Here is a 16,073-nt window from a genome sequence, read left to right as displayed (position 1 = left end):
CATAACAAGAGAAAAAAACCTAAGGCAAAGACTGAAAAGCTAAGCACTTTTCCTATCGTAACAGCAGTGTTCAAGCAATTGAACAAAAATTTAGTATAACACAACAGTACCATTGAGGAGAGAGGAGTGGACAAAAGCTGTGTACATGCAGGCATGCATCCTGGTCCAGAAGGGGACTGATGGCCTTTCTCTCTCAGCTACTTATGTACATGATAGCTGGCTAAGTAAAAAGATATTTCAACACATCATTCCTGAAAGCTAATGGACTAACCTTTAACTCATCCAGCAGGGGACCAGTCTGAGCAAGCTGCCAGGATAGCAGTGGCTTGTTTCCAATTCTTAAAATAAGCTTCAAGAAAAAATGGATGGATTATATTTACTTCAACATTTAAGTGACAAAAGCTATATAATTACTTGGTATAAATTATGCTTTATGGAATCAAACCAATTAAGTTGTGGATTAATATTTTCTAAGTATATTATGCTTCAGTTTCCCAGTCTCTTTCTTTTGTTCCCTGCTGACAGAGTGAGTCTGAATGCAATTTAGAGAAATAAAGCCTTATATGCTGAGCAATAAAAGCAAACATGAATCATTTTAGTCAAAGGAATAGTATGTAGTTTTATTTTAATATGACATAAATACACTGTTAGAGAATAAGGCCCTGATGTAGAAGAAATGCAATTGAATTTTATAATTTGTACAGTTTTTATTCTGATTCTAGCAAATAAAGGAGTATTTCAAGTGTCTTATGAAGTCAGCAATAAGTTTGATTTCTTTTTAAGGTGGGTATTTTTTAAGGTGACACCTGCTGAATTTGCTTTTTTGAACTCAAAAGAACTATTTGGATAAAGCTGTATTTTTATCACATCATTCCAGTTAACAGAAGTCAATTTTGTGAGAGAATGATGAAAAGCTTTTTCTCATAGAAGAGAAATTAATTAAGGTTTGAATCCGATACTTGAATTTTGTCTACTTGAGCATGTCTTAGCTTTAAAAAAAAAAAAAAAAAAAGAAAAAAGCATCTCTGATAGTCAGAAACCATTATCACATGATTGCTTTGCAACCACATCTAAAATATTCAGAGAGCTGTGGAGCAAGGCATAGGCATCACAAGGGCCATTTTTTTTTCTTTTCCCTGGTCTTTTTTTCCCTGGCTTTTCTTTCCCATTTCCACCCCCCCCCCCCCCCATCAGTCTTTCCAAAAGCATCTCAGTGAAATCCATCAAGATTGTTTGCAAATTTCCAGAAATGCTAACACATTTGGAAACAGAAATGCAACTATTTATCTCTCGGGCAGTGACACCTTAAATAATGCAAAGTTATAGGATCATTCCCATGACCACACCAGTCCGTACTGTAGGAGTTTGCAGGCAATTGGATTTGGATTTCACCAGTGGCCAGTACAGTGCATTCCACAGAATATATTAAATCCTCTATTGGAGACAACAGAGGAAACAATAATCTTAGTGAGAAAAGTTCATAAAATAGACAATTCAGAAACAAACAGGAAAACATCTTTCATTTCTGCAGTTTCAGGAATTTCAGCATAAACACGAACTTGCCCTTTATTCTCTTAGTTATATAACCTTGGCATGGTACTTGAATGAACTATTAACTGCATGATCTATTATATAGACATATTATGTATTGTATTAGGAATAGCCTTTGCATATTATTACCCTTTAGATGACATCTATTTTATGTGATTATTTATTGGTTTGCAGCTTATTTTAATAGCATACTCTCAAGTACTACAATCTATAGAAATATTTAAAAGGAAAGAACAACCAAGCATAGAACTGGGAATAGCCTGTTTATATATACTTATGCGTACACACTTTGTAGATTGAAAATTCTTATCATAGTTACTCATTTATATATTATTGGAAGCTTGGTACATCACAGAAATTCCACATGCATTAATTATCCTAAGTTTTACTACATTAAAGCTAGTCAGTTTTTAACTCAGTAAACTAAATGTGGCTGATTCCATTCAAGTAGCTTTGAACAAGTCTAGCTCAGATTACATTGAAAAATTGGTTTAGAAGCAAAGCGTAAGCAAGAGATCTTCTGGTCCACAAGAGACAGAAAGGAAACTATTTTAATGCTTTCTGTCCTCTTCAGTCCTAATCACTGCTTTGGACGAGTGGCTTACGAGAGACAATGATATCTATTTTTAAAGATTTCAGAAGAATGCAACACAAATCTCACCCAGTAGTGCTTTAGAAATCTAAATGAAAGGATCATGCAATTAATAAATTTTTCTGTTCACTAATCTAAAAAAATTAAATAATGAAAGCAGAGATTTGATTTAAAAATGAGTGAGGAAGATTTATTCCCTCCTTACTTGGACAATTTAGAACCAGAAAACTTACTTTTCTTTAAGTAGAAAACTTACTCAGTATTAAGGTTCAGTTCTGCCTAATTAAGCATTTAACAAGTCTGCATGAGTTTCTGGGAAGTTGTTCTACTCTCTGTTATTTAGATATGGAAGTGTAACTTCTCTTGGTATTTTTGTGAAAAGTTCTGCTTTATATACAGCACTTGCATCTTTGTTGGCTCTCAGAATGAAAAAGAGTCCATCTTTCATTGATTAAAGAATTTGCCTGGCAGACAAGATGCCCTAATTCAGTTCCAGCAACTAATTACCTATGATATACCAGTTGGGAGATAGCTGCACAGGACAGGTGGACAGATTCATTGCAGACTAGCCTGCAGGCAGAGATTAGTTGTGAGACTGAGCCAGAACTTGCTTTGAATCAGAAAAGGAGGGAAGGTCAAATCCTGATTTCTCCATCCTTAATTTTCTAACCTCTATGCCATAAAGCATAAAAGGAAAAAAAACCACCAGCTTGGTCTTGTAAACCAAGACTAAACAAAAAGTATGTTGTTTGATGTCAAAAAATCTTATGCAAGTCTGATTTTCATTTACCTGTGAGTTTTGAATAAATTAAAACTTACTTTTGAGTTAAACATATACTTTAACCAACCATTTCAAACAATGATCGAAGATAGGAATGCAAAGGCTCCAAGAATGGGCTTATGCACTTGCAAGCCAGTCACAAAAACAGCACCCATTTTGGATTACAATACCTTTGATTCACTACTGCTTTAGCATCAGTAAAATTACAGTCAAATCAGTACAATAATAAATACCAGCTGACCAGTATTTGCACAGGTCTCTTAGAGGAATCGGAGGAGAACCAAGGATAGCTCTTCCTTATTCTGGGTTGTTTCCAAATCTCACACATATTTGCATTTCTTTCTTACCTCTCTCATTCTCCTTTGGCCTCTCTTCCTTCCTCATCCTGTATATCCTTATTTTCAACATGCATTCTTGTCTTCACTCTCCTGTGAGAGATGCATATTTATCCTTGATCTCATTTTCATCGTATAACTAGATTGTGGACATCTCCTCCTTCAACTCCATAAGCAGGGGTGGTTTTTTTGGTCGGTGTTGGGGCTTTTTTTTTTTTTTTTTTTTTTGGGGGGGGGGGTGTGTTTGTTTGTTGGTTTGTTTGTTTTGTTTTGTTTTGTTTTGTTTTGTTTTGTTTTGTTTTGTTTTTTCCCAATGTGAAAGAGTTTATACTTTGCTGAATCACTTCGGCTCTGAGTTTCTCCATATTTTGCTATAATGAAATCATGAGTCTTCACCATCCCATACAAGCCCTTTACATCTTCATCTTACTTGATTAGGCTGATACTTGTCACACAGCTCAGTGACTCTGGCCTGTAACTTGAGTTACATATTTGACAGATAGTCATAGAAAAGCCTCTGTATTTTTCTTTTCCCTGCACCACCATTTAATCAGTGAAATAATGGACATTTTTACATAGACTAAAAGAAGATGTACAATGCCTTATTACATTTTGTTTTTCAAAACAAAAGAAGAACATGAAACTATCTGGGAAAGTTCCTGAATATTTACCTTGCTTGTACTGTTAGTCTTAGAACAGTCCAGGGCACACTTTTTACTAACACCAAGTAAAGCTTTCTCAGAGAAATTCAGGGCATTTGGAGAAATTAGTACAGATCAGGAACTATTTTCTGCAATCACTTTCCATGAAATTGACCTATTTTGGTGTGGGTAAAAGAATTTAATAACATGGAATTAGGCCATTTATATTGTCTGGATTTTGGGTCACAGAGTACAGTTGGTACATGAAATTTCTTCATACATTTGTAGCTTGTTTGAGCCTATGTTTTGCAATCCAGGCCATGCAGCCCTCTTTGGATCGCAGTATCCCACAGTTAAGTAGCCTTCTATCATCATTGGCGTGAATCCAACATAAAGGGGTTAAAATTTAACCTCTATAAAATTTCTATTTAAACTATTCCAACCTTCTCTTTTTTTTTTTTTTTTTTTTTTTTTTTTTTTTTTTTTTTCTTATTCCTTTCCATATCAGAATTCTTCACGCAATTTTTAGCAAGAACTTATTTTCCCTCCAAGGTGCATGTAACCTTAGTAAAAACTCCCTGGAAACGTCTTCTCTTTTTTGCAGCTTTCATTGTTGCTTGTTCTTAATCATAAAGCATCTTGAAGAATGAATCATTTTATTCAGACTGAATAACTAAATTCCCAACCAAAGAGTATTAATTGGAAAAAAACCTGAGAAATAAACTGGAGGGGGAGCTATTCAGTTGCCACAGATTCTCAAAACATTAAATGTTTAGCACATTCTTGGTCTGCTGCACTTATATTGTGTTTTGGCTCTCAAGAATGCTTAGGTAGCAAAGGTTATCTGAGGAATGTTTGGAGTACGTATTGAATAAAACAAAAAACCTACTTAAAGGTCTAAACTGAGAGAGACTGAACCCTTAGCTGTCAAGCATATCATAAGCCCAAATATAGCTATTTCTTTACACTACTCCATAGCCACTGAAAATTATAGGCAATTCCTCACTGGCTGAAATGCAATGCTCTGATTGCAATGTAAACATTAGTTCAAGAAATACAAATGTGTCAATAGTGGTCAGAAGTTAAATATTATCTATTTGTTATAACATTCTGTTGTTAATTAATTTCCTTCCTATCATCATCTCTAAGTGGTAATTGATCATTAACTGGAAGATTAGGTAAATTGTTTTTAAACACTGTAATTATCATCATAGTAGATTAATAGCATTAATAATGGTATTTTACATCTGCTACCTTATGTAGACAAGGTGTAAATAAATATATTCAACAACCTTTGGCAGGAATCATGTCATTCATTCCACTACAATGTGGAAATTATTCATTCAAAACACAGAGAGCATTTAGATTAGATGCATGAAATTACTCTCAGTAACCTTGGTATGTCTTAAAAGCCCCATGAATCTCCATCTACTCTCATACTGAAAAGTAGCTAAGGCTGAAGATTTAACAGCATGGGATTGCCTTGCCAATCTTTTGAAAATTGGTTCCAAAGTGACTCACTGACAGCAATGTCACTTGCTTTGTCACTATCAGTTCTGGCAGCATCTGCCATTTTCCCTGAGGTCTTCCATCCAAGTAAGAAATCAGCATATACTTTCTGCATCTGACCATGGTGAGCTTACTTTCTGAAAATTTAGGGACTACAGGGCAACGTAAAGTGAAACAGACCACATGTAATTATCTAATTATAATCAAAATAGTTTAGGCTCATGTTTTTAAAAAATATCTAAGAATCGCCATTGTATTCCGATTTTCAGCAGTGCTCCACTCCTTGTAAAACCATTAAATAGGATGCCCAAGTGCTTGCAACAATTCACATGTTCCTCATGACAGCAGTAGGAGCTGAGCTGAAGATACCAAGCTGTTTGTAACTGTCTTGTGTGAGTCCAAAATAGGTCTTTAGTACATTTGCATAGAGAGAGCTATAAAAAATAAAAAGAAAATAACAGAAATATTCTACAGTATGTCTTTTAAGTTTTGTCTTGAATTCATGACAATTATTTTATTCTTGGTGGCTTCTATGGAAAATTTGTTGAATTTGTAAATGTCATTGCCTATTGCTCACAAGAGAAGGACTGTAATTAAGCACTCACTACTTTTGCATTTCATTGGGAAATGAGAAGTATTTATAGAGAGCTTACTTGAAACACTTACATTGTAAAACATAAACATTACTTGTGATAAGTTGAGCATACATTCTATAAAGTATAAGAAAATACAAATGCAAAATATGACATTGCTATCTTATTGTATCACTATTTTCTTATCTATATAACACACTAAATCACAGGCATTTAAGGAAAATGTATAGAGTAAACTAAAACTGAACAGAACATAGTAAAGTATTATGAACTTGTACTTGATGATTTCACAATTTCATCTTTATAAGTAATTTTTGGTCTCAGCCTGTGCCTGCATTTGGAAGAAAAGTAATATGGAGTTAAGGGAAAAAAATTGCGTGAAGTGTACCCAGTGAGTATGTAAAAATCAAATCTTCACAAAGAGTTTTTTGAGTAATACAGGTCTTAAGCATGCTTTGTTTAGGTGATGTTAGGGATACAACTGAAGTGTGACTTGTAGGACTTAAGAGAGGAACCTAATTTCCTTAGCTGATGGAGAGAAAAATTATTCATCCAATACAGATGATTTAGAGCACCTGGCTTAGGTCCTAAGGTAAATGGTTCAACCATATTCTTGAGTGAAAGAATTGTAGTAAAAGTTGTGTTATTATATCCTGTTCCAGAGTGATAAAGAAAATATGAAAAGGCTCCAGCAAGGTATTTAAGAAACAGGGATGTTAAGCAGAGCATTACAAACTCTATATCTCATCCTTGAAAATGTACTTTTTATCATGTTAATGTTTCACATATATCTTTCTATTTAAATTTTATAGAGGGAATAACTGTATTGATTTACTTCACGGTGATGGTGTGATCACCGGAATATTACCAGCTGACCTACCTGATAAACGTCAATTATATGAGGCCTGGGATTCTGAAGAAGAAAAGACATATTCTCCTGAAAACTTTTTTTCTGTCTAGAAGACATGCTACACCTTGATAATTCTTTATAACCATAATTTACATTAAAATAAAAAAAGATTCAAGCTTTTAGACTACACCTGCAAAAAATTATTGTTCGCATTGGATTATTTTGTTTGGTGGTAATTTCTAATTAGTAGACTGGATATTAGCAGAACAATTCTTAGTTCGTTATGATACAAAATGAAACTGATCATGTGGAACTGATTTTCTTCAAAAGCCCTCAGAGTTACAGAAAGCTACATTAACACATGAATGCATCGTCAAAGTCAGATTTTTCACAAAAAAAAGTGATAAAGGATCTTTATATGCAGCAATACTATCAGGATTAAAGCGGTTACTCAGGAACTTGATTAGTTTTCATTACTCTTGGAATATGGAGACACCATATTGTGTGGAAGAAATTCTTCCTTATAAAGTTGAGGAATTTCTAGAACGGAACATTTTTTTCCCCTCTTGGTAAAACTGTGCTACCACACAAAGATGATTTAAGATCTTCAAGGAAGATTGAGTATTATCTTTGCTTCAATATCACAGAATCATAGAATCACAGAATATCTAGGTTGGAAGTGACCTTTAAGATGATCGAGTCCAACCCAGCCCTAACACCTCAACTAGACCATGGCACTGAGTGTCATATCCAGTCTTTTTTAAACACGTCCAGGGATCGTGACTCCACCACCTCCTCGGGCAGACTATTCCAGTACCTTATCACTCTTTCCATAAAAAGCTTTTTCCTAATATCCAATGTAAATTTCCCTTGGTGCAGCTTAAGACTTTGTCCTCTTGTTCTGTCAGTTGCTGCCTGGGGAAGGAGACCAACCCCCAGCTGTCTACAACCACCCTTCTGGAAGTTGTAGAGTGATAAGATCACTTTTGAGTCTCCTTTTCTCCAGGATAAACAACCCCAGCTCCCTCAGCCATTCCTCACAGGGTTTGTGCTCCAAGCCCCTCACCAGCCTTGTTGCCTCCTCTGGATGCACTCAAGCATCTCAACATCCTTCCTAAACTGAGGGGCCCAGAACTGGACACAGCACTCAAGGTGTGGCCTCACCAGTGCTGAGCACAGGGGAAGAATGACCTCCCTGCTCCTGCTGACCACACCATTCCTGATCGAGGCCAGGATGCCATTGGCCCTCTTGGCCACCTGGGCACACTGCTGGCTCATGTTCAGCTGCTGTCACCAGTGCCCCCAGGTCCCTTTCCTCCTGGGCACTGTCCAGCCACAGTACCACCAGCCTATAACATTACAGGGAGTTATTGTCGTCAAAATGCTCAGCACTTGGACTTATTAAACTTCCTCTGGCCAGTGGTGAGGTGATTAAAAGAAGGCTTTAGGGAGCACCGTGAACAGGAGCAGGCAAACAGGGGCATGGCACGTCTCTGAGGGCATGGCACAGCAGTTTGCGCAGTAGTTTGTACAGGCAAGGCGAGCAGGCAGAGTTGCAGGTTTCTTCCTGCTAATGGGGTTATTCGTTCATTGTTTGGTGCAATCTTGCTGGTTGGTTGGTTGGTTTGTGTTTTTTTTGTTGTAATTAATGGTTTTTGCATGATCAAAAGCCGCAGTAAGTAAAAGTGTATGTAGCCAAATAGAATCCTCCAAGAAGGATGCGTCTGTCCAGGCCCCTTCCTGTGCAGAGTGTTTGAGTATTAGGACACGCTTCTGAGTGTGCATGGCTCCAAAAACCTGCTTCTATAATTATTTCTACATTATGTAGTTGAACAGAGCACTCTCTGTTGCAACAAGCATTCTCAATGCAACAACCAGCGCATTTTGAAGGCAAAAGCTGTGTACTTGACTATCTTGAGATAATAAAAATGAACTGGTATCTTCTATTTCCTGAACCCTTGCTCCAACAAGGGGGTTATTAATGTCTGTGGAATTATTTTCTGACATGCAATGGGGAAATTTATTTTTAGAAAGCTATATAACAACACCACATTATCAGTAGAAAAAAAACCCAGCAAATGAATATTCTGAATATTCAAATGAAAATACTGAATATTTCAGTATACAAAAATGATACCAGTATAATGGGCATAATTTTCCATTTAGGAAGGTGGAAGGAGGATGGCCTCACAGAGTCAGCTAGCTCACCTCACGGGGTGATAGAGTCCTTGCTCAGGAACTGCCAGCTCTACAGAACCTCAATCATGTGAATTACCTTAAACTAGGGAAGGATCAAGCTCAAAATGGTTTTATGTTTCTGCTCATTTTCCCTTAAAGTAGTGGTGACCCTTGGACATCCACAATCTCTGCAGCATTGACGGATGCATTTTTCTAGGTGTGGACTTCAGAATCCACAGAGGAGAACCAGAAATTTTTAAGCATGGTTATGTTACATCTAATGAGGCCATAAACTCTTACCCAGAGCAGTGTCTTAAAGACTGGAAGGAGCCTTTCCATAATGAGGATTTACAAGCCCATCCCAGATTATGCATGGTCTGCATCAGGCATATGGTGAAAAAGCCTGGCTTCTTCTCCCCACACAATGTCCCAGCTTCTCTGCAGGACACAGAGCCACATCTAGGAAAGTCATGAATGCATCTTACTGCTGTGCTAAATCACATCTCCTAGTTTTAGGAGTATATGCATCAAATGCTACTATTTATTAGGCTGACTAGTTGTAGCTGATGCAGCAGGTTTAATGTATTGAGTATATGCTTATGTATTTATGTTATCCTTTCCCTTGCCTATTACACTGTAGTTAAAAAAAACAGTGAGAAAATATGAAATGTTGTCTTATGATTCTTGCTAAACAGACATAAATCTTTGCCTTTACAACTTAGGTCATGATAAAAATTAAAATGCCTTGATAATTTAAGATAACAAGAAGATTACAATACACTATGGGTTTGTGGTTTTTCATTTGTTTGCTTTTCCTAAGCAAATATTAAAGATTTAGAAGAAAGAGAGATAAATTCTTTATTTCAATGATTTTTCCTTTAAGAATCATGCTATCATGATCCACTGGAATGCAATACTTTGGCAACTGCCAGAAAGCTGAAAAAAGTACAGACAAAGAAAATTTAGGAGAGTTTAACCTTGCACAGTACAAGTATAGTGACAGATTAGAAAAATTGTTCAAGTAGCATTTACAGCTGTTTGATTGAAGACCACTATTCATTTAGCTTAAGTCTTTTGGTGAAAACTTGGGTTATTTCTTAATGGTTGTTTTGCTGATAAGAAGTAATGATGGTTTTCATGTGCTAGTCCTATCAGACCAGAAAACCTTTTTGGTAAATGAAGGTGTAAACTTCAAGTGTGGAAAAACTACACAACAAAAAGCCTCTTTGTAAGTGAAAAAAAACCCAAAACAAAACCGAAACAAAACGAACAAAAAAAACCCACCAAAAACAATCAAACAAAAAAGCACCTAACCTCTTTGTAAGTAAAAATCAAAGCCCAGAATAGCTTTTGAGCCTTAAAAACAAAAACAAATCTAATCACATCAGAGATGAAAATGTGTGCTGTATTTCAGTCAATATGACTGATTACCTATCACTTACTTAGCTCTGATTTCTTCTCACTGTGCGCTTTGGAACCATCTTTGTTTTAGAAACTCAGAGGCAGCGTGTATTAATTGCTAGCTCACCTCTGCCTCATTTTCCTGAATGATTTTGGGGCTAAGTAATTAGTCCTGTCAGTTATTTCAGCTTAAAAGCTCATTTATTTTAATGAATCTGTATCTATCTATATCTATATCTATCTATATCTATCTGTCTATATCTATATCTATCTATATCTGTATATATCTATCTATATCTATATCTATATCTATATCTATATCTATATCTATATCTATCTATATCTATATCTATATCTATATCTAATCTATATATCTCACTATGAAATAAATTTTTTAATCACTAATTTATTTTCATTTTCCTCACTGATGTCACTCAACATGAAACAAAAAGTCCTAACCAAGCAACATTTGTTGCTACCAGCTTTCCTATATATGAAAATATCCTGACTTGCATATAATACAAGTGACTAAAATTAGCAAAGGGGGAGCTAGTTCCAGAGTCCAGTTTTGTACTGCATTTTGAGGAAAGTGAGAGCTTACTCCTTTGGTACATCCCAAGAGACAGGAGCAAACTTAGAAAACATATTTGGAGGAAATTTATGCAAGAAGAAATGTATTTGTTGGCAGAGAAGTCACATCAACAAAACTTGACAGAAGCGAGCAGCGTAACCAACTGCTGCGAAAGTTTGTCTGAAGTCCTTGTTCCTGGAAGCTGAAGAGAGCAAGGTTTTCAGGGCCTTTGGAAGTAAAAGGCTATTACTTGGGCCTATTTCTATATACCTCTATAGCAAATGGAGGTAGTAGTGTATACAGGCAAAATGGACAATTAAAAAAAAAAAAATTGCTAAACTGTCACAGCAAGTCCACAGCAAGATGTAATGTCTGCTGGAAGCTGAAAAATAAAAATCTACAAAACTGTCTTTCTATCTGATTTGATGTACAGCATATATTGATAATTTCAGATGTCCTCCCTACAAACACTGAGCCTGTCTGAGAGCAAGAAGCATTTCGACAACACTCTCAGGCACATGGTGTGGTTCTCAGGGTGTCCTGTGCAGGGTCAGGAGTTGCAGTCAGTGTTCTGATGGGTCCCTTCCAGCTCAACATATTCTAGGATTCTATTATTTGAGGGAGAGGAGGAAAGGAATCAGGGTTTCATGCTATGTATTATATTCTCTTCAAGTTTTTCTGTGAGCTGGCAACAATATACAGTATTTGTTTTCATTTATTTTATTCTGAAAGTAAGTTGTCACAGTAGAACAGTTAACAGCTTCCATATGCTCTGAAGATAATATTACAGGAGGGCAATGGCACTGTAATTACATACTACGTCTTCAGAAATCTGACTCCTGCAGGGTTGAAGATTGCCTCAGATTTTCAAATTAGTCTGGATGACCCCATTGAATTTCTGGAAATGATGAAATGCCAAGTCATTGAAAATAACTGATAAAAGCCTAAACAATCAGAAATTAGTATTTTAGTATTTTCTTTGACTTAATCTAAATCTCATATACTTTTCAGCCAGATACAATATTTTATAGGGAAATGTTTATTTTAATGAATCTAAATGATCTTTAGATCACTAAATATAGATCAATTTTTCAAATATGGAAAAAAAATCTATGACCATGTGCTCTTATATTTCACTTTTACTAAAATTGTGGATGTAAACAGCAAATGCTGCAGCAATGATTTCTGTTATCGGATATAAATGCCTGCAAAAGACCTAGACCAGGAATATCTTGTGGAATCTTAATATGAGATTCAAGTGTAGGTAAAGGCCTTTTTGATCTCTTTTGTGCTTAACTTGCATAGCAGAGACCCAGTGATTGTATGATAAATACCATGTTAATTTCTTTTTTTTTTTTTTTTTTTACTCAGAATCACTTACGTACAGTTAAGAAATAGCTGTGACTGTCTTGTCGTGACACCATTTTGTGTCACAATAACCTTTTCCTGCTGTTAGAACAACACAAAGAAGTACAGCTTCCTTTAGTATGTTCCCTTGGAAAGAAAAGTAGTGAAATGATAATTGCTTGGTCTTTAGTAGCTCAGTCAATGGGTAATACAAACCTATACATTGTGATGTCCAGAACTGAATGCTGGTACAAGCTGACTTTGCTATTTTGCCTTGTGATATACTTTGCATATTGACAGGCAGAGGGGGAGAGCAAATAAAAGAATTTTTTTTCAGGGTCAGTCAGACAATTATATGGGTAGCCCAAATGACTAGCTTACAAAAGGGTGAGCATGTTCCTAATCCAGAAGTGCTCATGCCTTTTTTGGGTTTTTTGGGTTTTTTTTTTGGTCACCTGAAAATATTGTAAAGCTGAAAAAGCTGATACAGCATGCATTGTAAGGAAATAAAGACAGGGAACAGCATCTGCTGTTGAATGTGAAAGTCATCTATCCCACTGTTACATAATACACAGCTTCTCAGAGCCTCATTTTTTGATGTGTGGCTGAACCACTGCCGGGTGGAAATCTCTGAGACATCCCCCTAATGTGCCTCTGAGACATCTCCCTATGGTGCCTCCCAATAGTCACAGTTCCCTGTCCTGCTATGCTGTTGAAAAAGAGGGGCAGATTTCCTCCTACGTGTCACATGTAGCAGAACCAAGCAGGCCATTGCTGATGTTTTCTGAAGGGGCTGCTCTGTGAGAACTGTGGAACATGACCCAGGAAAACAAAATTAATCAAAGGAAATAAAATGATGGAGCTTGTTGAGAGACAGGATGAAGTGAATCAAACATCTTGGGCTCAAAACCAGCTCCAAAAGTTGCTGCCAGTTTTGACAGCATAGATTGTTACATGAAGAAAGACGAGCTTTGCCTGCCCACTGTAAATACTGGTTTTGGAAGTGTTCACTGGCAGCTGAGCTAAGTGACAACTCCAGTGAGAGGTGCAGCTGAACAGGGAATACGGGCACTTCAGGAGCAGTGGAATCAGTCAGGGCACCATGTTACAAGCTCAGGTCTGCTGCTACTGCTGTTGCTAAAATAAGGCTGCCTCAAAACACTTTGGACTTTTTTGGTTAACTCTATTAAGTCTAGCATTTTCCAACGTAGCTGTTCCCCTGAATGAAACTGTTTTCTCCTTCCTTACATGCCAGTTGTAATACCTGTTTTAAAAGTGTGTGTGTGTGGTTTTTGTTTGTTCGTTTGTTTGTTTGTTTGTTTTAATTATAACTTGTAGGAAATAATTTGAAAGCAAAAGTGTTCTAAGCTAAAAATCGTTTAGCTCTGAAATTTTTGTAAGAGCACCCTCTGGTGGCTAATGTGTGAACAACAGATCATCAAAAAGGAGTTGTATATATAATACTGAGTTTCATAGAAGTGGGTGGAAACTTTTTCCACTGTTTTTTTCCTTTCAAACAATGTGCAAGTCATGATATATTTTCTAAAAAAAACCCAAAACCACAAACAATCCCACAAAAAAACCAACCAACCAAACAAGCAAACAAATAAAAAGTAAGAAAGCACTTATAAACATGTATTATCTATAAGTACAATTTAATTCAAGAGAGAGTCAATCACATGTGAAAATTTAAAGATAGAAATATAGATAGATATCTTGAGATATAGATGCTAAGGCCTTTACAGTTGCAATGGACAAAATCTAGACTCTAGGGGAAGTCAGTAGATAAAACTGGAATATATTTTTTAAAACCTTTCTTGGTTTCATCTCCTAATTTTAATTAGATTATTTAAGTCTTTCTATTTTGCACAGGCTCCATGTTTTTAATCAGAAACACCTGTGTTAATTACCAAGAAATCCCAAGAATGATGTCTGCCACTTTGTCACAGGTATCTTCCATTTAAAAGTACCTGAGACCTCTCACGTTGGTTCTGCTATTGGACGGATCAGAGCTGTGGACCCTGATTTTGGGAAAAATGCAGAAATCGAGTACAACATAGTTCCAGGAGATGGAGGAAATTTGTTTGACATCACAACAGATGAATATACCCAGGAAGGAGTCATTAAACTGAAAAAGGTATGTGGCACTGATGGGTGGATGTGCCTATGACTCAAGTGGTAAACTAGGTAAGGGAATTAAATGTTTTGCCATTTTATGTCATAAGTAGCACACAGCAGTAGTGCTACATAAGTAGTTTATATCTCTGGATCCATGGTTGTGATCTTCATTTTAAAAGGCATTGCAGTTTAGTTTTTCATTTCACATACTATCACATATGACGTTTCATAAATAATGTCATGGCGAAGAAGTAATTCTAATCTCTGTCTAGAAAGCACAATTTCTCTGTTATGGTAAGTTTTCTACCTAAAACCATACAAAAAACATTTTAGTTTGGAGCATGGAATAAAAGAGTTATATTTTATGTTAGATAAATTGTGACTTATAAGCATTTCATTTTGAAAATTTCGACTTCATGTTTGCTATTTTAATAATGAGTATTATAAAGTACTGTGGTGAACACAGCTTTTATTCAGGGTAGAAGAGTCCCAAATGGTTGCAATTAGCCATGTCCTATTTCCAGTCTCGTAATAGTGTACCAAGTATCTGGTTATCAGATACTCATGCAGGGAAACACACTACATCTCAGCCACTGATGTTGCTTTAGTGCACTAGAATAAGTTCAAGATTACTGAATTTGTGAATTTCATTCTCATGGAGAGGGCGTATTTCATTTAGAATTTAGTGATTAAAGCACTCAGTATTTGGAGAAATCCAAAATAAGGACTGTAACATTCTAACCAGTTATTATTTTTGGAGCCCAGGCATTTACATATACACCAATGATCAACTTGTTCAGTAGAAAGAAATCTGAACCACAAGTCATTTTGGAAGGCACAGTTATGTTTTATAGACCGCTCAGGCTAGTAGGTGCAAATTTTTTGAAAAACCAAACTATTAGTTGAACACTGTACAAGTGTCTGGGAAAGAAAGAATTCTGGACACTTTATATTAAGATAAGCTTTAGGAAAAGTGAAGTTTTAATTCTAAGAAAATTTAGAATGTAGGTGCTTAACTTCCCTCAGCTCTGACCATAGATCTATATTTGCATTATATTCATTCTAATAATGGAATTGCTGGCTTCAAGCTCCTGACCTGGGAAACAGTAAATTATCCCTGGGTGCATTAAAGGACAAGATGATGTAAAGTCACTGACTCTGTTTTCCTAGTTTTAATGACAAAAAGTGGAAGGCACTACACTCACAGGAAGAAATTTGTCAATGAGACACAAATTCTTTGACTTCTTCACACCCCTCCTTCTTTTCTGACTAAAGGTTTGAGTGTTCTGTTTCCTCCTAATAGGAATTTGTAGACTTTGTTTCATTTTTAAAAACCCTTCTGGTCGCCTTTTTCCCTCCATGCAGATGACTCAGAAATGGGTCCATCTGGAGCTGTCGGGCTGAGCAGCTGTATACCCCACCATATGCGCTACCAGTCAGAAAGTGCAGTAAATAGGAACCATTAAAAAATTAATATTTGATCATCAAGAGCAGGATTCAGTTCTCCTTGCATTTGTCCTAAGCCTTCTCTGTGCTTCTTGTTTTTATGCACAACAATAGAATTTTCCATACTTGTGGTTAAGTGTAGGTATTACCCACTGCTGGT

At 36.2% G+C, this 16,073-nt stretch overlaps 1 protein-coding gene across 11 annotated transcripts in view; it reads left to right on the top strand.

The window, feature by feature from the left end:
• LOC120758783 (cadherin-12) overlaps window positions 1-16,073 on the top strand; it is a 578,611-nt gene that overhangs the window by 514,512 nt on the left and 48,026 nt on the right. For all 11 annotated transcript variants that reach the window (XM_058421638.1, XM_040077434.2, XM_040077424.2 and 8 more), the window contains one exon: window positions 14,299-14,486. In XM_058421638.1, the coding sequence (XP_058277621.1) occupies window positions 14,299-14,486 (188 nt within the window). The remainder of the gene's footprint in view (window positions 1-14,298; window positions 14,487-16,073) is intronic.

The sequence above is a fragment of the Hirundo rustica genome, chromosome 1 (assembly GCF_015227805.2).
Source record: "Hirundo rustica isolate bHirRus1 chromosome 1, bHirRus1.pri.v3, whole genome shotgun sequence".
In the NCBI taxonomy this organism is placed as follows: Eukaryota; Metazoa; Chordata; class Aves; order Passeriformes; family Hirundinidae; genus Hirundo; species Hirundo rustica.
The sequence above is the reverse complement of the archived record's forward strand: the minus strand, read 5'-3'. Positions and strand labels throughout refer to the sequence as shown.